A 27628-nucleotide genomic window follows, 5' to 3' on the forward strand; every position below is an offset into this window, starting at 1 on the left:
CTCAGTCTCCTCCCCTGCGAATATGGGATGACGAGTGCCCATTACAGAGCGCAGCTGAACTTACTGGTTAGCAGGTGAAGAACCTGTTTCTTAACAGGGAAGTTACCTGAACAGGTAAGAAACAGAGGACCGAGAAACACGGCCCACCTTTCGTAATGTCTACAATATCGTCACTTGACTGGATACTGCAGAAGCATTAACCACCGTTTGCGGGCAAACACGATCATTAGATGTGGCCTGAATGTGTTTCTTTTTCCAAAAGGCAGAAAGATGCCACTCTGTGGGTGAAGAATTATACGTGGTTTTCCTCCTAGCTTTTTGGCATGGCAGGAGGGTGAAGGCATCAAAATCATTATCAACTTTGGCTTCAATATCCAACCAGAGGCCAATATTCGTTACTGTTCAGGATTCCGTGGAACACGTCAGACAAAGAACTTTACTTTAGGAGAAAGCGTCGTTTCCCTGTGAGGGCAAGAAACTAAGAAAACAAGAGTTACTTTTACACGCGTGCACGTGTGCACATGTGCGTGCATAAAGTGCGTGAAATGATGCCGTCCTCATGGATAACAGAGTAAAACACGGACATCCAATGAGCCATGACACAAGCCGGGTCCCAAAGCTACCATTGAGCCACAGTCCAGTTGGCTGACTTTCTGACTTCATCCTCTATCATCTCACCTCCAGTGCTCCTAAGACCACCATGAGGAGGGAAGGCCTTCGGTCGCCCGGAATTACCAGAGCCTCCCACTTGGAGGGTCGGGGTGGGAACTCGGGGCCTTTCTGGAACCCACCAGTACATCTACGCCACATGCTTTCAGCCATTCCTTAAATAACGATCTATAAGATACAAGTCGGAACAAGGCATTAGAGCAGAACCTTCATGGTAAGACCTGGTTCCTCTGCTCGAGAAACGCACGATGTCAGGAGAAAGGGAAAATATGGTCCCTAGAGCAACACACGGCACAGCCTGTACGATCAGGGGCAGGCCACAAGCTTCCCCTAAATTACCCCCAAACGTGAAGATGCATGGACGTGGCTTTGATTCCACTTCTACACTGAGTGACCTCTGGGTCACTCCTGGGCAAGTGACCGAACATCTCTGGCTCAGTTTCCCAATCCGCGGCTCTAACGACTCCGCGGAAACATAGGAGACACACGGGAGGTTTTAGCACTGGACTCCAAGTTACCATTGTCCTATTAGTGTATCTCATGCAATTTTGTGAGGCCGGTATTTGCTACTGAAGATTCTAAACCACGATGTGGTTCCTCAGTGGCCCACGGTCCTGGGGCGCCGCCACTGGAAAAAACAAGAGCCAAGGAATATCGGGCCCCGGGCCTGGCCATCCCCCACATCAGTGACATCGGCCAAGGCTCCCTGCAGGGGAAACACAAAACAGAACAACCTTTCCCAATCCACTTCACCTCTACGGGCATTCTTTTCTAATTCTGGTCTCTTCCACTTGGCAGACAGATGATCCAAGCCAAGTGCTGGACTCTGGTGTCTCCACAGGAGCCCCGGGGTCGTGGGTGTATGACTCTGGGCACCGTGGGCAATGTCGGCAAGACGTGGGGCTCGATCCCAGGACCGTGGGATCACGACCTGAGCCGACGGCAGCTGCGTCACCGACTGAGACGCCCAGGTGGCCCTGGTCTTGTCTCATTTTAAACGAGCTGCTTCTGGGGCGTATCGTCAAGACTGTCAAGAGCAATTCCAGCTATTACAAAACCACCGTCTTTTATTTATTTTTTTAATTCTTTTTTTTTTTTTCATTTTATTTATTTGACAGAGAGAAATCACAACTAGGCAGAGAGGCAGGCAGAGAGAGAGAAGGAAGCAGGCTCCCTGCAGAGCAGTGAGCCTCATTCGGGGCTGGATCCCAGGACCCTGAGATCACGACCTGAGTCGAAGGCAGAGGCTTTAACCCACTGAGCCACCCAGGTGCCCCAAAACCACCGTCTTTTAAAGGAAAACGCAATCCTTCCTGCAGGACGGGGCAGGGAGACGTGTGAAGCGTGTGCAGCTACCAACACACAAAAATAAGCTGCTTACGTCGGAACAAGCTAATAAACGCACGAGCACTAAATCCTATCCGCCAGAGAGAAAGAACAGGTCAAGGAAAGGCGCTGGGAGTCTTTTGTCTTAAACCCCGGGTCCCTTGCAAAGAGCCAGCCACGTCGCCATCAGACACGCGGCGCAAACCTTCAGGCTTCTCCACGGGGCGTCTGAGGGGGACTTGCAGATCACAGGAGGCAAAGGACAGCACTGGGACCTCCGTCACATTCGGTCCCGTGGTCCCAGGGTACCTTGTTAGGAGGAACCCTAGCGCTGAACCTGGTGTCAGGTGCAAAAGGTGGGGGGGGGGGGCGGCTCAGAGAGGCAGGGAGGAGGGTCCACCCCAAGCCCGCTCAGTCCAGACCCGGGGCTGGAGGCACCACAGGCAGAGGAGAGCAGGGGGGATTTGGATACACCTGACAGAGGGAGCTGTGCCTTCCTATCCCAACCCCATACCTGGAGCCTCGGCCACGGCCTGGTCCGGCTCTGGCACCACATTTCCCACCTGCCATGAGTGTCCATGGTCCAATGCACACAGCACGCTTTCCCGTGTGTGCCTTTTGCCAGGTTTCCTATTTGACCGCCTCTCTTATTCAGAGGGTTTTAAAAATAAACTGAGGCTACTAACAGTCTGCGTGTTAATTGCACTGCAGTGATTTTTTTCTAGGCTGGAGTGGGCCAGTCAGTGCTTGAAATGCTTCTCCCTGAGCAGATGTGTATCTGTCGTATCCTCAAACATCACGGTTCCTTTACAGCGGAGCTGAGTCTTACTAGGAAATGCTTTCTTGGCCTGAGGGTACAAAGATTCTCACGATTCATTCTTATAAGACTACGTTTTTAAAAAATGCTCCTTTCTACTTGTAGTGATTGAATTGGCCTGAAATTGATGATGAAGGTTAGGATGGGGGCAGGGATACACTTCCTCCTCCACCCGGGCCCATAGGTCCTTTCTGCTCTGCCGGGCCTACCCCGAGCTGCACTGAGTTTCCATAAATGCATGGTGCTTTATGACACGTCTACTCTGGTCCTTAGGTCTATGCGTCCTTAAATCACTGACATGCTTTCCGAATTGTGATGGGTCCTAAAGAAGCCTTGTTATCACTCGTCCACATTAAAGTCATGAGCCATCTGGGGCACCCGGCTGGCTCAGTCCGCAGAACACAAAACTTGATCTCAGGGTTGTGGGTTCGAGCCTCACACTGGGTGGAGAGAGGTCTTAGAAATAAATCAAGTTAGAAGCCATCTGACAAGTCATACCAAAACTTTGCAAAACATGGCCCCACATGCGCTAAATTTAAAGACACATTTGATAACATGCGGCGTCTTTGCTAGTTAAGGCTTTGGATCCGTGATCACAGGAGAGCGCTCCAACTGTTTACATCTTGTATATGTCCTTCAGCAGCAACTTACAAGGTCAGCAAGGTTCATGTACTCCTATCTCGCTTCTGGTTCCGTGACGGCTGTCAGTGGGATTTCTTTTTACATTCCTCTTCCTGATTGTCTCCGATTGTTACATTTTATCTGTCGATACTACACTGTATCTGCCAGCTTGAAGAACTCACTCAGTTTAAAAGTCTGTGACTCAGTATAGACTTTCCGTCTGGGTGCTTTGCAAACCGGCACGGATTTCATCGCTCTGCTTCAGTGTCTGCATTTCTGTTTCTCTGTTTACCATTTTGTGGCACTGGCTGAGACCTCTAGGGACAGCAGGCACTTGGGTGTGATTCCGTGTTTTCACGGACACGACTAACATTACTCCTGTGCGTACGATGGATGCTGTAAGCTTGGGACAGGTCGCAGAGGTTCCCTAAAGGACCGGCTTAGTCAGGGTTTTGCTCTCATCACCTGTTCTGTATTGTATATATTCTTAGGGTCACTGGTAAGATACCACTTTTCCCCCTTAAATCCTTGAATGTGTCAAGGGCTTCTCCATCTAACGGTAAAGCATCCTTCCATGATTATAATAAATCCAACCTAGTTATAACATTTGTTTGATGTTTAAGACAAAAGGGTAAATCTGACTAGTGTTTTCAGGGTTTTATGATAATGTAAAATATGCCCAGCCCATATGTGGATGTATGATGAATGGAGGGTCTGCTCTCTACCTCTCCAACAGCTCATGGAAAGAGAGCAATGATTTGCTCCTTCAAGGTTTTGTGACACTCACTGCAAAACCCCAAGTACTCTTGAGGCAATGGTACTGAATACAGACTCCATTCTGCTGGAGTTAACTCTTTATTCAGATTTTGTTTTTTGCCAAGAGTCGAATTATGGTTCATTTTGCTTTTCTTTCTCTTCTTATTTTTTCCAAATTCTGTACCTAAAACGTCTGAGTGCTGTCCACACCACTCACAGAGCTATCCATTCTGTCATGTCACGGAACATTACAGAAGCAAAACAGTCTTGGTTTCCTTAGGTAATCTCCATGATAGCTTTTACTTCTAATGAGGTCAGGGCCTTTTTTGTTGTTGTTGTTTGTTTTGTTTTTAAGAATTTGTTTGGAGCACTCTTAGGTTTATGACAAAATTCAGAGGAGGGTAAGGGGATCTCCTACAAACCCACTGTCCTCCTATAAGCATGGCCTCACCCATGATCAACTTCACTCACCAGAATGGCTGGCTGTTTGTTTGTTTGTTTACCACAGAGGACCCTCTGCTGACACATCATAACCAACCAAAGTCCACAGCTGACCTCGGGGTCAACGCTGCTGGCGTTGAACGTTTGGTGTGGACAAATATATCCATCTCTGGGACATCACACACAGTAAACGCCACTGCTCTAACTCCTCTCGGCTCTGCCTGGACATGTTTCCCCATCGCCACCCTGGCAACCGCTGGTCTCCCGACTGTCTCCACAGCTTTTCCTTTTCCAGAACGTCACAGACTTGGAATCCTACCGCATGTGGACTGGCCACACCGGCTCCTTCCACACAGGAATATGCACCCCAGCTTCCTCCCTGTCTTTCTGTGACTTACAGCTCCTTCATAGCGCTGAGTAATACTGCGCTGTCTGGACGGACCAACTTGTTCGTCCATCCATCTAATGAAGGACATCACGGAGCCTTCCAAGCTTTCTGGCAATTATGAGTAAAACAGCCATGCACGCCCCTGTGTAGGCTTCTGTGTGGACGTACGTTTTCAACTCTTCCAGGTAAATACCAACGTGCGCAACTCCTTGGACCGTATGGTAAGAGTAAGCTTAGTTTTGTAAGAAACTGCCAAACCGCCCTCCTAGGCCTCTGTGCCATTCTGCATTCCCACGGACGGCGAATGAGAGTTTCTGTGGCTCCAACATGCTTGTCAGTGTTGGGTGTTGCCATTTTGGTTTTTTGTTGTTGTTGTTTTTGTTTTCGTTTTTAAGATTTTATTTATTTATTTATTAGGTTATGTTAACCACCATACAGTACATCATTAGTTTTTGATGCAGTGTTCCCAGATCCATTGTTTATGCACCACCCCCAGTGCTCCATGCAATCCGTGCCCTCCTCAATACCCACCACCAGGCTCACCCAACTTCCCACCCCCCTCCCCTCCAAACCTCTCAGTTTGTTTCTCAGAGTCCACAGTCTCTCATGGTTTTATTTATTTGACAGAGAGAAAGAGAGAGGACGAGTAGGCAGAGTGGGAGGCAGAGGGAGAGGGAGAAGCTGGTTTCACACTGAGCAGGGAGCCGACATGGGGCTCGATCCCAAGACCCTGGGATCATGACCTGACCCGAAGGCAGCTGCTTAACTGACAGGGCCACTCAGGCACCCTGGCCATTTTGTTTTTATGCTTTTGCAGTCAGTAATCCATTTCCCTCCTATTTTCACATTCACAAGGATGCTCATGGTTTTCTTGTGTTACTGTTTGAACTCCCTGACGTGCTCTCCACGCGGTTTCCCTGTGCGCCCGTCTTCCTCCTGAGTGTCTGTGACAGAGGCTTGCAGTTTTGGTAGACTTTACAAAAGACTGGCTTTTGGTTTTGCTCCCCCTTTTGATCTTTCCTCATCATTCCCATAATTTCTGATCTCCGTTTTTGTAAATACTTCCTCTACATTCCTTAGCACTCTTGACTTGTCATGCTCCTAATTTCCATTTTTCTGCCAAGATTAGAAATGGAGTTCCAAATACTTTACTACAAATTTCTACCTACAGTACACATATTTCACTCAATTCTAAATGACTGGTACTTTCATTGTGCGGGGAAATGGTGTGTTTTTAAAGTTTCCACACACGTTTACATGTTTTCATTTTGAACTTTTTCTCTTGATTTCCGATTTAATCACACTGAGCCAAAGAACGTGGCTTGTATGAAATAGACTGCTTAAAATTTAGTGCAAAAAAATAAATTAAAATATAAAATAAAATTTAGTGTAGCTTCCCATATGTGGTCAACTTTTTTTTTTAATACTTTAATTTTTTTAAAGATTTTATTTATTTATTTGACAGACAGAGATCACAAATAGGCAGAGAGGCAGGCAGAGAGAGGAGGAAGCAGGCTCCCCGCTGAGCAGAGAGCCCGATGCGGGACTTGATCCCAGGACCCTGGGATCATAACCTGAGCTGAAGGCAGAGGATTAACCCACTGAGCCACCCAGGCGCCCCTGTGGTCAACTTTTTAAAAAGCTACACAGATTTTAGAAAAGAATCAACAGTGTGTTGGGAGCACAGTTCCGTATATTTCTATGAATCTGGGACTGTTAATACTATTACAGATACGCTTAGAATTACTCCGACAATCATATTCTGTACTTTCTGCTTGACATCCTTTTTATTTTTCACATCTCGTTTTTCTTCCTTTCCTATTGATGTTGGTTGTTTTTGTAAAATATAGATCCCCTTATATCTTTTTCTGCTAGATTAGAAACTATATATGCATATTGTTTCAATAACTACAGTCGATACTTCAGTTGTAACTAAGATTTTAAAATACATTACTGAGGGGTTAACTAAGAGGGCACCTGGGTGGCCCCGATGGTTGAGAATATGACTCTCGGGTTCGGCTCAGGTCATGATCTCAGAGTCATGAGATCGAGCCCCATGTTGGGCTCCACACTTGAGATTCTCTCTCCCTCTGCCCCCCTCCAACTCTTTCTCTCAAATAAATATAATCTTTAAAATACATAAGTAAGTATACTTTTTCTAACACAATCTCAAATCGTTCTATGTTCTACTTCTCCCAACGGGATTCTTATTATATAACTGCTCACCGAACAAACCCTCAAATGATACTATGATATAACCACCCAGAGAGCAAACCTCAGAAGACACACACGCTCACGTGGGGTGTCTAATTACCGAAGTTCAGCTTAACCTTAGTTCAACAGTTCGTATGGAACTGACCCTGTGACACGGCGTCCCTTTCTCCACGCACTGCCGTGTCCCATACTCTGCGCCTTGCAAGGCGCTTACGATCTTCTTTCTAAAGGACAACTCTGAATCAGAAAAGATTGCCAGTCACAAATCTTCTCAATCTTCACCTGAAAAAGCTTTCCTTTGCTTTCAGTACGTGTTGGTGTGAACTCCCAGACGGATGGTCCCTTTCGCCTCAGGGCTCTGAAACACCCACGCTCCCCTCGGGCACTTGCCGGGTCTGTGCGGGCTGCCAATCCGATGGCCGTCCAGGTGCTCGGAAGTCTGCGTTCTCCCCGAAGACCTTTTCTTTGCCTTCTGCTTTCTGGATCCTTGCCAGATACTTCCCAATGTGGATCAATCCTCCCTTTTCCTCTTGGTTCTTTGAGCCCGCTCTGGGGACTGCCTGTTCCGTTCTGGCCAATTCCCACCAGCCTCTCTTCAGATCCCCCCCTCCCTCCTGCCTGCACACTCCGGGACATGTAAATGTGTGTGTCCAAGGGCCCGCTCATGTTTCCCAGGTCTCTCTGTGCTGGAGGGAGGTGAACCCTGCAATTAATTCTCCTTGGACTGAATCCAGCACTTTGAAAATGCCAGAACTCTACCGTTCACTTCTAACACGTGGACTCTCCCTTCTAGCTGTTCCCGCCCCCCCCACTGTGCTTCGGAGTGTCCGTTATGACACGATGCGTTCGATCACCTCCCCGCGCAGCACACACACGCTTCCTTCAAAGCCATGGTCGGACCCACCTTTGCCGCGTCTGGAAAGCGGCGGTCTGCTGATTCTGGTCGTTGTACTTCTTCTCAGTGTTCAAGGAATTCAGTGTGCAGACTCCTTGGGGGTGGCTTGTGCTCTGTTCTCCTCCCACCCCTCCCTGTGTGGGGATGGGGCAGGGCGCTCGGCACCGCTGCTGTCTCTCCGAACGCTGCCCGGGCCCCGGTGTGAACTGCCCTCCGCTGCTGGGGGCTTCTACAGCCCCGCAGAAATAAGCATGGCCACTGCTCACTCTCTAAAAATATCTGGCCTGTGGTCCAGCCTGAGTGAGTCCTTCTGATTTCTCTGTTTCACATGCTAGGGGTGCAGAGTTACTGAGGATTGGAGGGAAGGGCGTTCAAGGTCACGGGTGGAGGCACACACATGGGTTCCCTCTGGCCCTGCTTCAAGTGCTGGGATGTGTCCGACGCTCAGCTTCAGAGGCCGGGATGTAACCCTGGAGCAAGGAAGGGAACCTGCTCTGTTCTGCATGAAGCCCGCTCTACCTTCTGTGCTCAACCCTCACGGCCACGAACCAAGCAGCTGTGACATCCATGGGATGCTTAGTTTTAAACCTTAGAAAAGGTTTATCCTTTATTTTATTTTTCAAGATTTTATTTATTTACTTGACACAGAGAGAGAGAGAGAGAGAGCATGAGCAGGGGGGCGGGGAGCCACAGAAGGAGAGAGAGAAGTTAACTCCCTGCTGAGCAAGGAGCCCGATGCGGGACTCAATCCCAGGACCCTGAGACTATGACCCGAGCTGAAGGCAGATGCTTAACCCACTGAGCCACTTAGCCACCCAGGCACCCCGAGCTCTAAGCTTTAAAAAATTCTTTCAGTGTAATTTTTTCCTAACTTTTTGATTAAGGCATCAATATAGATTTTTACATGAATATTACTACCCAGATTTCGATTATTTCAGTTTAAACGAGACCACTGGTAAGCACTGAAATATCATCAATTAAAACGTCCCTAAGTATCGAAATCCGTATTAACGAATTGGTGTTCTTTCTTGTTGCCAAGTGTCCTCAAAGATGACCCTAACATTATGCTCAACACGGAAAATCCCAACTGCTTGACACAGCATCTAACACTTGAGAAAACGGCTCTTGGACGGTCATGGGAAGCTCCCAGCTCTTATTTTTGCTAAATTTCAACCTCTTTCTGATTAAGCCATTTTAAGAATCTGATTATTCTAATGCCTCCCAGCTCTAAAGCCTACCCTGTATTGTACTTAACCTTTCCTGTAATCCAAACCATGAGCTGTGCGCATTTTCCCGGAGCCCTCCCCCAGTCATACCGTTTCCTTTCCTGGGCTGCCCCTTCTCCCCCTTTAGACCTCATTTGCTTTTGTTTTTTGTTTTGTTTTGTTTTTTAAGATTTTATTTATTCAAGAGAGAGTGCACACAGAGGGAGAAGCAGGCTCCCCCATGAGCAGGGAGCCCCAAACGGGGCTTGATCCCAGGATGCTGGGATCATGACCTGAGCCGAAGGCAGATGCTTAAACGACTGAGTCCCCCAGACACCCCAGACCTAATTTGCTTTTAACCCCCATCCTTGCTTTCCTGTGCTGCTCCCATCAGAAGTGAACAGAATGGGAGTAAAAGTCATCACAGCAAGCCGGAGGATCACCAAGCGTGCAGACACACAGCACCAGGCGGAGGGCAACACCCAGAAGCCAAATCGAGGGGCTGCACCGGGCAGGGGCCCTGAGAGGTGATGTCAGGTTCCCTCTGTGCTGCGTCCTGAGATAGCTCGTGTGGAACTGACCTCAGGGTGCTGCCTACTGCAGTTGGCTCCTCGTCACTATTCAGAGCTCAGTGTTCCTATGAAACTTTTCCTAAGCCTAAATGATGGAAGACGAAGAAGCGATTACCCTTCATTCATAGAACAAACTGGGTGAGCGTTCCAAGAGCTGAAACCACCTGTCTCCACTTCCTCCGATACCGATAAAGACAGATCTTGCTCCCGGATGAACAAAATACACGGAGATAAAGGGCAGGTGCTCCCAGCTCAAAGCCGTGACAGCTGGATGCTAAGCGCAGCTGCGGAGAAGGCGCTTGGCAGGGCCGCCGTCCTGCTCAGTGCCGGCTGCCTTTAGAATGGCCCCATGTGAGAGCAATGCCGGGTCTTCCTGTCTTTCTTGTTTTTAATATTTTATTTATTTATTTGCCAGAGAGAGAAAGAGCACAAAGAGGAGGGACAGCAGACAGAGGGAGAAGCGGGCTCCCTGCCGAGCAGGGAGCCTGATGCGGGCCTTGATCCGGGGGACCCTGGCATCATGACCTGAGCCGAAGGCAGACGCTTAACCGACTGAGCCATCCAGGTGTCCCAAAAGCAGTGCTGAATCTTTGTTTCTAAAAGCAGAAATCCTCTTTGGATTTCTCTAAGTGAGCAAACACAGGTACTGAGGTAGGTCTTTTGTGAAAGTCAAGCACCGTGAAACAAAGTTTCGAAAAGCAGGGGATACCTGTATATCAGGATATCGCAGCCAAGTTTTTTTTTTCTTTTTCTTTTTCTTTTTTTTTCTGTTTTAGAATTTGTTTTCTAAAACAAATTGGCAGAAAAGAGCCAAGGTCAGAACTTTTCTCGTGTGAGTGCCAAGAACAATTTCGCAGAATACGGAGTCCTAGCACAGGGGCAAAGCTGCCGCTGGGGCTGATGGTATCTGTGGCATGCTGTTTTTGTCATTCCTTACCCTGGTGATTCGTGAGCCGGTCCGACGGTGCTGGAAAGCCCGGTCCCGCCAGATCTCGTGGACTGAGAGGGGGCGTCTGCTCCACCTGGTCCTGGGGAGGACGGGAGCACAAAGGCTTTGGTCAAAAGGAGCATTTCACACTTGTCCACACCCGCCCGCCCCTGCATGTCCTCCTTCCTCAGTTTCTTCAACGCATTCACTTCCTTGGTTTTAAAGGTTGGTTGTTTAAAATACACCGTAAAAGGGAAGCTAATGGTGGAAAGGTGCCACCGTTTAGCAAAGGCTTCAGAAGACAAGTTACCCTAGGTCTCAGGCTTAAATTGCTTTGCCTGAATAGCAATTCAAGAAGAATTATTGTCAGCTGCTGGATTCGAGCACTGAATATAAATAATTAGCATTCCACGGAGCACATGCATTTTCTGCAACAATTACGGGTAATCAAGCCCTAGGCGGTCTGTTATCTGGAACGGAAACATCCAGGGACTGCTTATAATTGGCCCACTCTACAAAGAAGAAGGGCTCCGTGGGTTTTTTTTTTTTTTTCCCAGACGTCAGGATGAGGACAAAAATTTTAGGCAAAAGTTAAAACAGCAATGTTACAATTAACCGCACAACTCTAGGAAAAAAGGTCTTCGTGAGATTATAATCAAGCCAATGAAAGACAGGTTAAACGTGGGAAAAGAAAATGGGCCTTTTCATAGGGACACACAGAACACCAGCCGGGATTAACGTGGGGCGGAAAGAGGTTAAACTCCTCTTTCAGATTTAAGAAATTCTGAGATTTTTACACTGCACCTGGATTACCTCCATAATTAGGTCTTACAACTGTGTCTGCAGGGGAAGTTCTATCATCGGCACAAAGAGCAGCCAACTCGGCAACTTCACCCCTACCTATGCCAACAGCAGCAAACATGTGTGCAGAGTTTACCAGGCCAAGCTGGACTCCCACTTCACAGCTGGGGACACTCCGGGACAGGAAGGTTATGTCCACCTGACTGTCCCCCGCCGGCATTAGAACCCAGGTGGTGGGGTTCAGAGCCCACGTGCCTTCCCACTCATGCTGCCCACGAAACTCAAAAAAGCTCATTCATTTTGACAAGTCGCTTTATCACCTGAATGCTCCCCAGTGAACGGTTCTCCACCCAGAGCCTTAGCCAGGGGGTACAGAAACAGAGGGATGATACTCTATTCCCTCCGCTGTGTGAAAGCCAACCCATGTGCACACACACGTGGTGTGGTCTACACTGTGCGGGGTCCACTCGCTAGAGCTGGGAGGCAGAGTGGGGAGCACTAGGGAGATAGACCAGAAGGGTCAGCTCACCAGTATCTATCTACCACACAGAAGTAGGGAGCTCGGTGCCTGGGAAGGCCCAGCCACAGCCATACCTTCCCCCAGAAAATCTGGGGGAAATGATCCAAGCCTAAGAGCATGTCTTCACTGCTGGTCTCTCTCCAAAAAAAAAAAAAAAAAAAAAAGCTTTCTTTTTGTTTTTTAATCATAAATGCGATACTTGCTAACTAAGAGAATTTAGATACTACAGAAAAGCTTAAAGAAAAAAATTCAAGTGAACCCCTCTACTTTCACTGTCGGTTTTTGGTCTGTTTTTCCAGCGACAAGAAAAAAGCGCAAATGCGGTTCGTCTACGTGCACTGTTTGAATTACTTATGGAAAATGTATATGTTACATTTGGATCGCACGGGCATTACAAGCGATCCTGATTTAAAAAAAAAAAAAAAGGATTCATAATCAAATGGCATATATTACGGAATTTCAGCCTATCTTTCTGAAATTTCCCATGGCAACGAAGCACCCCTATCCGTGCTTCCAGACCCTGGACCACTCCACTGGGTGGCCGGGCAGCACGACTTCCTGAGCCCGTGCCCTCCCGGTGAGCAGGTGGTTGGTGAAGAAAGGAAGGTTCTGGTTGGGAAAGAGGAGAGGAGCTGGTTTGCAAGACGGAGTCCGGAGGCAAGAGCAAACCCAGCAGGAGCCCTGCCGGGGTGCGGAGGACGGAGCTGGGCAGTCAGGGTCAGGGCACGACGGGGTACCTCCCAGACCCCCAACTGAGGTCATCCCACCTGGTTTCTGTGATTCCACAGCCCACATTCCTCCACCGTACTGGCTCTTTACTGTCTGGGATAAATATTTTTCTTCTTTCTTTTCCAAATTTTCAAACAAGCAGGTCAATTTTGGGAACAGAGCAAAAGTGTAATAAAAATGCGCCTGAATCCCGACAGCAGGCAGGGTAACTGACAGCACTCCCAGGGCTCAGCACCTCTAGACCCAGTGGAAATCACATGGTGTGAACGATCCTGGGTCCTGCCTCTCTCCCTTCCCCACAAACATGACAAGATACTATGTTAAAACCTTGGTAAATATTTTCTTCAGATTCTAAACTACTCTGGTACACACTTGTAGCCACTTGCAAGTTTCGGAGGGCGTACATATCAACACCTCTGTGCACAAAATCCTGCCCTCATTTCTGATTATTTCCACCGGATCCCTGGAAATTAAGCCACTAGTCCAAAGGTTTCACCGTGTTTTGGGTTTTTTTTTTTGAGTCAAGATACATACTGTCAAAATCTTATTCATGCAGTTTACCCTTCCACCCAAAACAGAGGAGAACCGCCCGTTTCATAATCTCTGCGACAGACCGAGACTGGTGATCTTTCTGGAATTTCTTCTTGCCAATCCCAGAGGTAAGCTGTGGCCTCAGCCTGTGGTCTTCAGCGCAGGTCTTAAATACCGAAGTTGACCATTTTCCGGAGCTTCTCAGCCCTTTGTCCTTCTCCTTCTGGACTCCCCCTCTGACGGGTCGGCTGGACTAGCGCCTGAGGGCAGCAGACCTTTCCAATCAGCCAAGCCCACCCACTCCTCAGGAGATGAGCCCCTGGGGGCCAGTTCTCTGGGGTCTGACTCAACCAGCTCATCTGTAAAATGGGTTCAGTGACACCCCTCCCCCCAGCCCGGAAGTGCTGGAGGCTTTATTTACAGCACCAAGTACAAACCCAGGGCCCGGGGCTGGGCAAGGACCCAGCCTAGGGATGTGCATGTGCCCTGCCCACTGGTAACCCTGGTTTGCGCCTCATTATTCCTCCAGGATGAGCTCCCCACGTGTAAGAAACAGTCCCCGTCTTCTCCTCCACACGCCACTGTCCCTAAGCACTCCTCTCATCAGTGGCAAGCAGACCTGAGCCCACGGAGACATCGATTTAGAAGAGAAGGACCTTCCAAACCTGACTTAGGCAACCCTGTCGCCAGATTTAGCAAATGCAAATGCAGGCTGTCCAGCGAAACTGGCGTTTCAGATAGACGAGGTGTCAGTCAGTCCTGGGCACTGCATGAGGCTTGTCCTAACAAACATTCCTGCGAGTTATCTGAATTTAACTGGACACCCTATACTTTTTCTGGCATCTCTGTACCGAAAAGACCATTCAAACTGGACAGGTTTGCGTGGCAAACGGTAGTGGCAAGAACAAAATCCCAACACAGGGCTCGTGTGTTTGCATATAAGACTCCCAAGTCAAAAAGGAAAAAAGAAAAAAAATATATATATATATATATAATTCAACAGGCAGATGCTTCAGACAAGAATCTTATCATCCTGGTACGCGAGAAAAGACGCAATAGTAGGAAACTGCTAGTTTGTAAAATCAAGCCAGCCCGGGGGAAGCGAACCATGGCTGCAGGGGAAGTTCAGCCACAAACTCTTCAAAGGCAAACAGTGGCACCTGGCCAGGCTCAGGGTCACGAAAACTGGGACAGGAGCAACACGCCCATCCCTGTGCCGGCCTGGTCTCCCGGGGCTCATTTTTGCTTGTCGTGGTGGGTTTCCTGTTCCAGGTTAGTGAGTCTCCTCTTAGGGCCAGGAACCAGCACTTCGAGCGTCCTTCTGCAGGAGGCCCGGGGCCCCATGCGGGGTCTGGGGGGACGACCCTGCAGGGGCAGGGAGGGGCACAGGGAGGGGCCGCGGGACGGAGCCTCCAGCTGGGCAGTGCTGTCCCCTAGAAGCGTCCTTCTTGAGTCACACTTCTGGGGCTCACCTGAGTGCCCCCTCCCACCTCGCTCCCTGTGGCCTCTTGCTGGCCCCAGGCTGGGGTACCAACCCAGCGGCTTCTCCGGACCCCTCCAGCCCCCTCCCTGAAGCACTCTTCCTCGCCTGTCAGGAGCACGCCCACTGGACGTGCCGAGCGAGACCCCTGCCCACGGAGGCAGGTGCCGACCCGCCCTCCGTCGGCTAACAAAGACCCCGAGGGCTCAAGGATCACAAGGACAAGGTGTCTCGAGCCGGGTGGGAACCGTCAGGGCAGCGGGTGTCAGCGTGAGGTCACACCCAGCAGGCCTCTCCGGGAGGAAATGCTCAGGAATGCAGACTCCCAGGCCTGCGGGGCTCGTCTGCGCCCCTCGCCTCAGTCACTCGCTTCACGGGCTATTCCAGGGGCCGCCCGTCGGGCCTGGCTTCCCTGGGACGCACAGCTCGCGGCAGGCAGGCCGCCCCGTCCCGTTCTGCGCCGGCGATTCTTCACCATCCGGAATGTTCTCTGCCCTCCACACACACCGTGGCCTCATCCTCAAGGCCTCGCCAGGAAGCCGCCTCCTGCCAGAGGCTTCTCCGATGGCCCAGAGGAATAGGGCCTCTTACCCTCCTCCTGTGGCGCTCTTTAATTCAGTGTGCAACCCAGACGCGGGGCAGGGGCGCCTCTGCCCCCCCCAGTGAGGGGAGGAAGGCCGGCTGGAAGCGAGGCCATGTGGCCCAGCACAAAGAACGAAGCCGAGAACACGTCGCTGCCCGGGCTGCCTGCCAGACAGCACGAGACACCACGGGGAACCCCACTCTCGAGACGGAGAACGCTCGCGGGGCGGCTTGAGCCATTTCCTGGTTAAAACCCCAGGCCATTTGGATGTCTTCTTTGCAGAAAGGTCTATCCATACACAACGGAATAGTATGCAGCCAGCAAAACCCCCCTGAAATCTTGCCATTTGCAGTGACGTGGATGAACTAGAGGGTATTATGCTGAGTGAAGTAAATCAGAGAAAGACAATGATCTCTCTGATATGAGGAGTTTGAGAGGCGGGGGGGGCGGTTTGTGAGGGGCGGGGAGGGAAAAAAGTGAAACAAGATGGGATCGGGAGGGAGACCAACCATAAGAGACTCTTAATCTCAGGAAACAAACTGAGGGTTACTGGGGGTGGGGGGTAGGGATGGGGTGGCTGGGGGACGGACATGGGGAGGGTATGTGCTATGGTGAGTGCAGTGAAACGTGTAAGCCTGATGATTCACAGACCTGTACGCGGAAGCAAATTATACATTATATGTTAATAAAACAAAACAAAAACAAAAACAACAAAAAAAACCCACAGATTGACAGGCGCCTCGGGGAGCAGGTAGGGAAGTTCAAGGAGAGAGTGGGACAGTCAGCACGGTGCCTGCCACGGTGCCTGCCGGGAACAAAGGGGAGCCTATGGCAGAAGCCAGACTCTGGGTCCAGTCCCAGGCTCACACCTGTCGGTCAGTCGTGCGACTGCTGCATTGGCGTGTGTCCTGGGGCCAACTGGTGGCTTCATGCGTTGGCCTTGAAGTGGCATAAACAAAGCACTTGTCCAGCAGGTATAAGGTTCCAGGCCGTGTACGGCAGGGACAAGGTGTCTCTAAGAGACATGTCTCTCTGGCGGGCGTCGGGGCTGTGTCCTAGCTCCCATTCGGTGCACAAGGTGTTCAGGGGACTAAAGACACATCCCTTCATTACTCTGCTGAGAAAACCAAAGAGGAACACCAGGGAGAACAGAACGAGGGGGTTCCACACGTCTCCAACAGGCAAAAATGTTCCATCAAAACCTCCAAGCTGAACTCTTCATGCAGATAAGCCCCCCACCCTACCCCCCGCACTCACGAACAACAATGCGTGAGAATACTGTGGGCGGGGGCAGGGACAGTCCAGGGATGCCCACCTCAGGGTGTAAACTAAGCCCGATGGGGCTCGCCCAGCGCCCCCAGACCCTCTCCCGCAGCGGCCCTGGCTAACCCCTCTGTCGGGGAGGGAAAGAACAGAAAGGACACGGGTCCTACGGTCCAGGGCCAGCAGCTCGCTTTCCCTCCAGGCCCCCCTCCGGCACCCTGCAGCCTGCCACCCGGTGGGACAGGGGTCCCGCTCCGACGTACAATGAGCTGATGCTTGTGAAGCTCCGTAGGTAAAGTACGATCAGTACAGCTTTTGTCGGCTGATGCAAAACCCAGCTGAAGCCGCGGGACAAGTCAGAATCAAAATCCACTGAGAGGAGCTTCCCGCCCTAGTGAAGAAAGCCTGACCCCAGCATCTGTCCCCGGTTCTAACAGGGAAAGCGTCACCTTCCAGTCTCTATCACAAATTCCCTGCCGTCCAAAGCCCAGTGGGTCAACTGGGTGTGCGCCTTCGTCCACGACTTCCAAACACACACAGCTGTGTGTGGGAAACGTCTCCTGTGTAGCCTCCTCCCAGCTACACTTACTCATTTTTATTAAAACTTACTAGGTTTGGGGACACTTGGATAGCTTAGTCATTAAGCGTCTGCCTTCGGCTCAGGTCATGATCCCGGGGTCCTGGGATTGAGCCGAGCATCGGGCTCTCTGTTCGGTGGGACGCCTGCTTCTCTCTCTCCCACTCCCCCTGCTTGTGTTCCCTCTCTCGCTGTCTTACTCTCTGTCAAATAAATAAATAAAATCTTTAAAACAAACAAACAAAAAATCTCCTAGGATTTTAGTAACTACCCACCACGCCAGCCGCCCTCTCCAGGAGTGAGGGTACCGCCTCCCACTTGGATGGCAGCGATCCGAGCCGCTGAGTCACACAGAATACCCAGACCGCCACTCCTCAGAGCAACCAAAACTCTTCTCCAAAACGGTAAGACGCCAAGCGCGGCAGGGACAATGCCACTGTTTAGAAAACCACCAGACTTTCACAAAAACCTCATTGCACCCAAGTGCCGTAGACCTAAACCCACACAGTCCCGTGTATACCATCTTCAGACACTTCTTTCTTCGCAACGACCTCTAAGTGTCCGGATTCTTGACATTAGGAGCGAAGGTAGTGTACAAACCACCTAGCTTTAAAATCGCTCACCCTGGGGCGCTTGGGTGGCTCAGTGGGTTAAAGCCTCTGCCTTCGGCTCAGGTCATGATCCCAGGGTCCTGGGATCGAGCCCCGCATCGGGCTCTCTGCTCAGCAGGGAGCCTGCTTCCTCCTCTCTCTCTCTCTCTCTCTGCCTGCCTCTCTGCCTACTTGTGATCTCTGTCTGTCAAATAAATAAATAAATCTTTAAGAAAAAAAAAAAAAGAACTTCTAAAATCGCTCACCCAGGGGCGCCTGGGAGGCTCAGTGGGTTAAGCCTCTGCCTTTGGCTCAGGTCATGATCTCAGGGTCCTGGGATCGAGTCCCACATCGGGCTCTCTGCTCAGCAGGGAGCCTGCTTCCTCCTCTCTCTCTGCCTGCTTCTCTGCCTACTTGTGATCTCTCTCTGTCAAATAAATAAATAAAATCTTTAAAAAAAAAAATCACTCGCCCACTCTACAATGCCACGCACGGACACATCCATTTCAGTAATGCAAGGGGGAAGGAAAGGCAGTCCACCAATCCTTTATTTCTTTTTAAGCAGTTCCATTAAGATCAGCTACCTAACATGAGTTTCACCTGCCCTAAGTGTACCATCCAACAAATGTTAGTATAATTACAGTATTTGTAGAGCTATCACCACAATCTAAATTTAGAACATTTCCATCGCCCTACAGAGAAACCTCGTGCCCAGAGCCGGCTCAGCTTGACAAATGGTTTTCCCAAAATAAAGTGCCTTTGCCATGTCAATTTTCTCCCCATCTTTTGATCTGGCATTCCCCACTGATCAGCGGGGCGGCTCACCTCCCAGGTAAGAGCACTGGCTGTAGGATTTCTAGAATCAGTAGCTCAGGGCCTGGGATAGGCACTAGCCCTCCTTGGGTAAGGGTCACCTTACGGGACAGTGTGGAAGATTTCGTGTGACTGTGCGTGTGACACACAGTGTACGTTATTAACAAGCTGCAATTTTCACACGCATTACTAGTAATCCGCTGTTACCACCACCTCCCCCCACCTGTGTCTCCCCAACTCCTTCCACCTGCTTCCTCTCCCTCCTCCACTCCCCCCCACCACCTCCACGGAGACTCTGCCACCAACTTTTAGCACCAGGACAACGACAGGACAAAGTGCAGCAGACCGGATGTACGTGAATGACTACAGAACAGAAGTGCAGTTAACATCGTGCCTGACTTCCTGTCCGTTTTCTGTTCCTGTTCCATCCAAAGGAGAGGCTGGCAGAGCCATCTGTGACATCAGCTCCCGGGCGGGCCCAGCGAACACAGGGAGGGTGGACCCCAGGTACACACGAAGGAACCTGGGGACCGTGGACTCACTCCCTAGCTGTCTAGGCAGAGAAGAGCAGCAGCTTACGGAAAAAACGAGCTCCGTCGAGAACCCGAAGGCACAACCTTCTTGGCCCTGCCCCCACTCAGCGCCCAAGCGGAGAGACTCCCACAAAAGCCTTCACCGGTCCTAGAACCGAGAGACAGGTTCACAGCAGGATTTTCCAACCTGCCCCAGAGGACACACAAACCCCAAAACACGGGTTGCGTGTCCTCACTGCCCTGCTGCACGGGGAGGGCAGGCAGGGCAATGCACAGAGAAGACGGTCCGGTCCGCCCTTCCTTTCCCTGCTTCTCCCCTGCTCTGCCTGGGCCGGCCTGCGGATCCTACGTGACTTCAGCCCTCCAGCCGACCCTCATCCGGCATCACTTGCAGGCCTTTTTCTGCCCAAACTGGCCTTGATCAGAATCCTGCCCGCCGCCCCTGCAGCCCCTGAAGGGAAAATCCACTCTTGGCATATGCAAGGCCCTCTAGCTTCCTCCAGGACTTTGATTCTGGACCTGCGTACGGGGACACCAGCTATAAACGGCTAGTACCAAAGCCCAGGCTTTTGCTCCGGGGAAGGAGACCACAGAGAGGCTGGCGCAGGGACGGAGTGGGCAGCAATCACTCCGGGGGGGGTGGGGGGGCGGGCCCGAAGGTCAGGGGTTGGGACGTCCACACTTTCACAAGGGGTCTGTGTTTCGGAGCTCTGGCAATACAATGACTGTGGCTCAGAAAAGGGAACCAGAAGCATCAAGTCCATGAAATGTTAACCAATGAGAAACACGATGGCCCAATGCTCCATAGAGCGGCGATGGCCCCACACGTCGGCACTAATTCTACCGTCCACACTGGCTCTTCATACGAAGCTGATGGTTTCCTAAGTCACTAACTTACTGATTTTAAGTATAACCTACAGCCTCTGTCAAACCTAAAATGCTGCTATGATTTTTTTTTTTTTTTTAAGTAGGCTCTATGCTAGGCATGGAGCCCAACGCGGGGCTTGAACTCATGACCCTGAGATCGAGACCTGAGCAGAGATCAAGAGTCAGACGTTTTACCAACTGAACCGCCCAGATGCCCCGACCCCTACATTTTTTCATGGCTATTCGGGTCATCCTCTGGGATGTTCTTAACTCTAGACAACGGTCAAGATGCGGAAGCCAGAGGCGGCTCGGGTTTCCCCAGGCTTTCTGGGACGGAGGCCCCTGGGACAGGGGTTGGTGGTTCTTACCTGCACACACTGTTGGCCCACGTTGGGGCGTCAGGCATCTCATCAATGTCGACGAGACTGGGTCACTCAGCCCTGCACTATTACCCCCACGTTCTTGAATGCGCAAGAGCAGGACAGGTCTGGAGGGGGGTACTGAGGGCCCCCCTTCCTGAAATCACGTCTGCACCAGGCCCACGGCTTGCCCTTTTGTCCTTCCCCAGCCAGCCACTCCCTGCAGGGAGGCATGACCCCTCTGGCCCATTTACACGGTGACTAAGGGAGGCCCGGCGGCTGGGCCCCCACCCAGGTGGCAGAAACGGCACAGCGAGAACATCAGATCGCCGGGCGCCCAGCCCCAACTTCCGCTGCCCACCCTCTTTGTTCTCTGGGACCACTACCCTCACGGAAAGGGAAATGAACAGAGACCAACACATCTGCACGTGCGCATCTAACGTGAATTTGTTAGAACAGTCAGCGAGAAGCACCTGCACCGAGATTAAGGTCTACTCTGGCCAGTGAGACAGGACGGGAATCTCTACGCTGCTCAGTGATCAGTAAGGCTCACAATCAGAGCCCTCGACGCGCCTCCCCAGGATCGGTCAAAATGCAACCGGGACCATGAGAACAATCTGAGACACCACGAACTTCCAAATGGAATGAAATGTGTCCTGATTCCACCCCGGCCGCCTCTGGCCAACCACAACCCGAAGCTCTGGAGGGCAGGCCTGGTGCCCGGCGTTCCTCCTGCCACCCCCGGCCCCCTCATCCCCGGGGTCACAGTACGGAGCTCCCCACAGACTCAAGGACCAGGCCACCGGCTGAGACCCTCCCGGAGGCAGAGGGAATGGAGTCCCCTGGCTACACAGAGACCCAAACAAAAAGGACAGAGCAGAGGGCATTCATTGACAAAATGCGAGCACAGCTGGGACGCTGGGGCCATCAGGCTCCACGTTCTGGTGACCTCACCGCGGCGAAGATCCCTCAGCATCTCAGCGCCTGAGCTCCCTTCTCTGAAATGCGGGTCACAATCTTGCGCGCTCCCCAATGGGGAGCATAAAGCCTCTGCGGACACGCGAACCTGAGTTCCTTGGCTTGAAGCTTCCGGCATTGTCCTGGCAACACCGCCCCGTGCAACATCCACACTCAAACCCCGGCAGGAAAGCAGGTGGCGCGCGGTCCTCAGGGCGCACCGAGATGGGGCTGTGTTCCCAGCAGAGCTCCCCTGCCCGCCCGGCACACGGCACACCCCCAGCGTGTGCCCGTGGTTAGCAGAACAACAAGAGGCACCTCTTCTGCGAACTTTTCAAAACTCCCATTTCAAAATCTGGAAAGGGCTCTCATTGGTCCTGGCCGACCAGGAAAAAGCCCCAGGGTTTACTGTGATGTAATTCTTGGGGGTGGCGCTCCCTCATCTCTCAGTCCCTCTGGCAAGCGGAGGCCAGAAGGCCAGGGGTGAGCGGCGGCCCGGCAGCCCGGCAGCCCGCAGCCAAGAATCTGGAGGTGGCATGAGGAAGCTGGGTCCGGCCGGGAGCCCCAGCCGGGGCCCCTCCTGCCTCCCACTCAGGTTCCCACACCACACCTGAGTCAGGTGTGATGGTCTTCAGAGGGCGGGTAGGACAGCGGGGAGGGGCAGGAAGAAGCTTCCAGAAGCATGATGAAGGACGTGGCCGGCGCGTCAGGCTGATGCTCCCTGGAGGCGTATCTTCCACGGAGCTCCGAGCAAAGCACGTGTCCGAGACCAACCGAAGGAGCAGCAGAGACACCAGAGCACAAGGAACTGGGTCCTCCGGCCCCAGAGGCACCGGTCCTGCCGGGCTTGGTCAGCCCCTCCCCGCACAGGACCCCTGGGTCCCAACCCCTGAGTGGGTCACCAGAAGCAGATCATCACATCCTTCATGAATGAAAACCCTTACTGTGATGTGAGCCAAATGTTTATAAATCACCACCGTGTCAACTCTGTGATTTGGAGCAAATAAACTCCTTATCCTTGCCTTCTCCCTGCTCAATAAGGCGAGGTCTCGGGGGACCCGGGGGCTCCGTCCATCACGCGTCTGCCTTCGGCTCAGGTCATGATCTCCAGGTCCTGGGATGGAGCCCCGTGCTCAGCCGGGAACTGCTTTTCGCTCTGCCTGCCGTTCCCCCCTCTTGCTTGCTCTCTCTTCCTCTAACAAATAAAATATAAAATCTTAAAAAAACACAAAATACTATAAAGGGAGGTCTCTGGAGCACATGGTCTCTGTATTTCTTTTGGGCTCCGAAGCGAATCCTGGACACCACATGCCCGTCAAGATGGTATATCAAGGCTTGAACAGACCCTCTCTCCCTCAACAAGCAAAACACGGAAATGGTTTTTGTGCACGGACAGCAGGCGGCTCAGGACAGTTATCTCTGAGGGAGACAAACCCACTCCCCAGAGTGCCCGCGATCTGCAGCACGAGGAAGGGGGTCCTTTCGGGGAGACCTGTGTGGGGTGCCGGGCCGGCTGTCGGCCGAGTACTGGCTCGGGCACACATGCACGGAAGCCATCGAGGCCAGGGCAAGAGCCACCGGGCAGAAGCAGGAGAAGGACCCCCAGATCTCACATGGGGCAGAGCGAAGGTTGTGTCCCCTGGAGCCACAGCGGAAAAGCTCCTACACGGAGCTCTTGCAAAGCCTTGCCTCAGATGTGGGGGCGCACGGGCCCAGAACCCAGGTAAAGAAGGCAAGGCCCGGAAGGACCCAGGGCCTCGAAGAAGCCTAACGGTTCGCATGAGACATCCCCCTGGGAGTCGAAGCGACACAGAAAGAGGAGAAACAAAAACCGCAGCGCCCCGCTGCTTCTGACACCCAACCCCAGAGCAGGGGGCGTGAAGTGAAAACCAGGTCCGTCAGGAGAGGAGACGTCAGCCCCACGCATGTTGAAGATGACCATGGGGAGGCCGGAACGTTCCAGCAGCCAGGAGAGCCAGGCCGCACCTGTCCAGGAGGCTGAAAGCCAGCATAGTCCTGATGGGCACCAAACCCAAGCCCAGGACGGGCCTGGCCGTAGATGAGACGCCACACCCCTCTCTGCTCTCCCTCGCCCGGGACGCGCCCCGCCACTGAAGCCCGACCACAGGGGTCTAGGAGGCCGGGGGTAGAACCCACACGAAAACACAGACACTCTCCAAAATGAAGCACCCAAAGGAAGGGGGGAGTGCCCCCAAATCATGCCCCAGGTCTGGGTGGGGAGGAGACTCAGGTTTGGGACCAGGTAGAGCAAAGCTAAACCCAGCATCTCCTGTCCCTACCTGTCTGGCCTGAACGACTCCCTGGGCCCCAGCCCTCACAGGAAAAGCAAGGAACAGCACCCACTTCCGAGGCTCTGCAGGGGAGACAGCGTAAGGCATAAGAACACCAGCCGCAGACCCGAGTTGCCTCCCCATCCCCGAGACAGACACCGCCGGCTCCCTTACAGCTCGAGGGCTTGGAGGGAGGCAGGGGGAGCAAGGAGGGTCTCCAGGGCGCCTTCTGAGTTGCGCTCACCCCCACACCCCTGGAAAGCAGTCACAAGTGACAATGCCTGGCGAGTGACAGGCCACTCCAGCTTCCACCACCAGGAGGGACGCGGGGCCAGCCTCTGGCACAGGTGGCTGCAGGCTTGAGCTCCCAGGCCTGTGACCAACGGCATCGCGCTCAGGAGAAGACGGGAGTGTGCGTGTGCACGTGTGAGTCCATGCGAGTGTGTGGAAACACAAGGGCCACTAGTTTAAACTGTACACGGACACAGATAATCTACAGATACCGGGACAGCCCCGCCTTCTCCACAAGAACTCCCCGCTAGGTCATGATCCTTGCTCCTTATCAGCAGATCAGAGAGACTCCCTTCCTGGGCCAGGAAACAGGTCTGATGGAGCCTGCACCTCTACCCAAGGCCTCCTTCTCTAAAAAGCGGGTCTCGACCAAACAGGATCCCTGGATCCATTGAAAACACTGATCCATGAACTCGCTAACCCCGCCCCGCCACCAGTCCTGGAGCCATGAGGGGCAGTAACAAGCTCCCAGGCAGAGCCATCCCAGGACCCTGTTCCAAACCAGTCCAGAAGGGAGTTGCTGGGAACAAAACAGGCCCCTCCCACTCCAGGGAAGCCCCAGGCCCTAGGACGCCCTGCAAGACAGGGGCCTACGCTCAGGGTGCAGACTGCACAAATGTCGCAGCCCAGCAGACCAAGTGCCAGGCTGGCAGACGGGACAGGTTCATGCAACAGCACCGCACAAAACGGCGACTGAAACATCCGGGAAAAGGACTCTCCAGGCCTACTCCAAGGCTGGACACCTGGCTGACCCGGAGGGCAATGAATGGACGGAGGAGAGGCTAGTTTCGGGTGATGAGAAGACAGGTTAACTGCATCTGAAATTTCCGTCATCTGAAAAGCTGGCATTACACCGGTCCCCAGAAATCCTTCAGCGACCGCCGGCCAGCCGCCACCCCTCAGGCAGGTGCTCAAGCCGGACAGGAGAGTCAGCCTCAAACTCTTCTGCTCCCTATTCCAGCTCTGCCCCCACATCCTGATGACTCGGCTTTCTAAATATACTTCGACACACTTCTCTCACGGCCGCTGTGGTGTCCTGGGCTCAGGCAGCCAAGTCTTGCCCTGGAGCACGGACTCAGAGCAGCTGAGAAGAGAACGTGGCGTCCTCATCACACAGCAGGCAGGGCAGGCAGGGGATGGGGTGCAGCCCCACGCCACACACAGGAGAGGGTCCCGCCTGGGACTCACAAGACCGTGCCCTCAATCTGCACTCCACCCCGATCTTCCGTCCTTAGAAGACCACAGACGGAATCGGACTGCAAACGCATCTAAGAAGTAGGCTGAAGTAGGTTGCGTGTGCAAGTGAACACCCAGTCCACTAGGACCCTGAGATCTACACACCCCTGCCAGGACTCAGCCGGGGAAGGTGGGGAGGCACAGACCGCTTTACACCACTCTCGGGTCCAAGAAAGCTTCTCGAACCAAGATGTCTGTGGTCACGGGGTGATGTCCTCAAACTCACTGAGGACTGACCTCTTTACCAGCCTAGTCACGGGGCAACTGACCAGCCTCAGAGACTCTAGTGTGTGACGGCTCGGTCACTAAGAACAGAGGAACACCGCCAGCCTTCCAAGAGACTCACCTGCTCCACAATCATCTGCCGAGCACCGACGCCGTGGCCGGCATGTTAGCCCTTAAAGCACAGATCCCGCCCTCCTGGCTCATCTGGACCAAACAGGTAGTAAAGCCATAATCACACCCTGTAATTTACTCACTCATAATGGGAGGGGCTGAGGCTCTGGATCATCGAGGGAAAGCACAGAGCGGGTAAGTGGCAGAGGAAGCAGCACTTTAAATGGAACAGGAGGGAAGGTTCGCTGAAAAGGAAGGGTAAGGAGCTGGTGCCGCTGGGCGGGGGTGCTGGCCGTGGGGGATCCTCGGTCCTGGGGGAGGCGGCTGCTCCAACTCCAGCATCTTCATCTAAATCGCGACAAATCTGGACAGTGACACCAGACACCAGCCCTTCCCTGGGAAACAAACATCCTACCTAGCTTCCCGCACTTTCACCCCACTCTGGAATGTTCTACCAACAACAAAAAGTCTTGTTTTTCCTATGAGTTTATGCTCCTTTGATGGTTTACTTTCTGCGTTTTTTTTTGTTTGTTTTGTTTTTTTAAGCAATCTGGTTCCAGCCCCTCTGTCAGAAGCAGGCTCCCAGGCACGCAGAGACAGCTGGCGGAGACCCCGCCGCCCCTCCTGTGCCCCGCTGCTGGGGCGGGGCTGGAATGAGACTCCCTGCAACCCCTCAGGGAACTGCCTGCTGAGGCGGGGAATCCACCTGGGGGAGAGGAAAACTCACGGACCACAGCCAGAGGGACAGAAAGCTCAGTAAGAGGAGACACTGAAAATCTGCCAAGTGTTTATTCTTTAAAGATCAATTATAGGAAAAGGTCGCAGAGGCTGAGGATAACGATCCTCAGCAAGGATAATGAATTACCAGCAACTTCATAACCCCTCCCATCCCGTTTTCTTTTTTTTTTCTTTTTTTGGTGTCCTCCCAGTTAATAAAATGTAGTAATAATCTTTGAAAGGTCCCAGGAGCCACATGCGCAGGGTCTCCCTCAGACACGCAGGAATATGGCATGCGCTGGGGACCGCCCAGCTGACGATGACAAAGACACAGCTGCGAAGAGTCAGGGACCCCTCGGTGCTGGGCCAGTAACCGGGCGGTGAGAGCAGGTGTGCGGCCCCGTCCACCGCCAGCTGCCGAACGGGGCGCAGGGTGCAGAGGTAGGGAAACGCCACCAGTCAGCGATCAAGCGATCTGTGCACGGTGCTGTGCAGTTCGGGAGGTGCGAAGCACCATCTGGGAACACCCAAACAGAATTTAAACCTTCCCTGCTCGCCAAGAGACAACACTCCAACGGGAAATCAAACAGAGCTGAAAAGCTCAGGCTTCCACTACTCCACAGGCTTTATTAAAAGCGATAATTTTAAGGTTCCTCTCTCCCCCAGAATGCACCATTAAAACAAAACCAAAGAATAAAAAACCCGTTGCAACCGCTTGTGCTCCAGTCAAGCCATTTACTGCTGGTTTGCGACACAGCAGTGCTCCCCGGCTGGCTGACCTTGACCCCTTCCCCCAAGGACCCTAAGCCAGCACTTCCCAAGGCCCCTGTGGGAGAGGGTGTGGTTCGTGGACGCTACAGATACTAGGCAGTCCAGCACAAGTATCTTATATAAAACATGATAAAAAGGAAGTACTAAAATATGACATAAAACAAAGACAACACATGCCCACGTTTTTATCACTAATTCAACATTCAGATTACTGTAAAATTTCTAAATGTGTTCTCTTAATTTCTCTACTGCTCCTGGGCTGGTCAGGACCACAGCCCCCCGAGGTCGCCCAGAACACAGGGAGGCCTGCCCGAAGAGACCCTCTCCCCACACGAAAGCCCATCTTGCCTCCAATGACAGATGAGACTCTCACGCGCTGAGTCGGGGGCAGTCCCCCTCAGCCCCCCAGCTCCCATCTGGCCGGACCCACCTGGAGTGCTGAGGACTTCCTCTAAGAAGGAAAGACAAGCCAGGAGGATGGAAACAAGGAAACGTGCCAGAAACCGGGACAACGGAAGGCCCCTCAAGGACTTAAGGCGTGTGGGCTGTGG

At 52.4% G+C, this 27628-nt stretch overlaps 1 protein-coding gene across 2 annotated transcripts in view; it reads right to left on the bottom strand.

The window, feature by feature from the left end:
• The window catches only part of GRB10 (growth factor receptor bound protein 10), a 173679-nt gene that overhangs the window by 85450 nt on the left and 60601 nt on the right, over positions 1–27628 (bottom strand). For both annotated transcript variants that reach the window (XM_080818250.1, XM_080818251.1), the window contains exon 4: positions 10842–10932. In XM_080818250.1, the coding sequence (XP_080674376.1) occupies positions 10842–10932 (91 nt within the window). The remainder of the gene's footprint in view (positions 1–10841; positions 10933–27628) is intronic.

The sequence above is a fragment of the Martes martes genome, assembly GCF_963455335.1.
Source record: "Martes martes genome assembly, chromosome: 11".
Taxonomy (NCBI): domain Eukaryota; kingdom Metazoa; phylum Chordata; class Mammalia; order Carnivora; family Mustelidae; genus Martes; species Martes martes.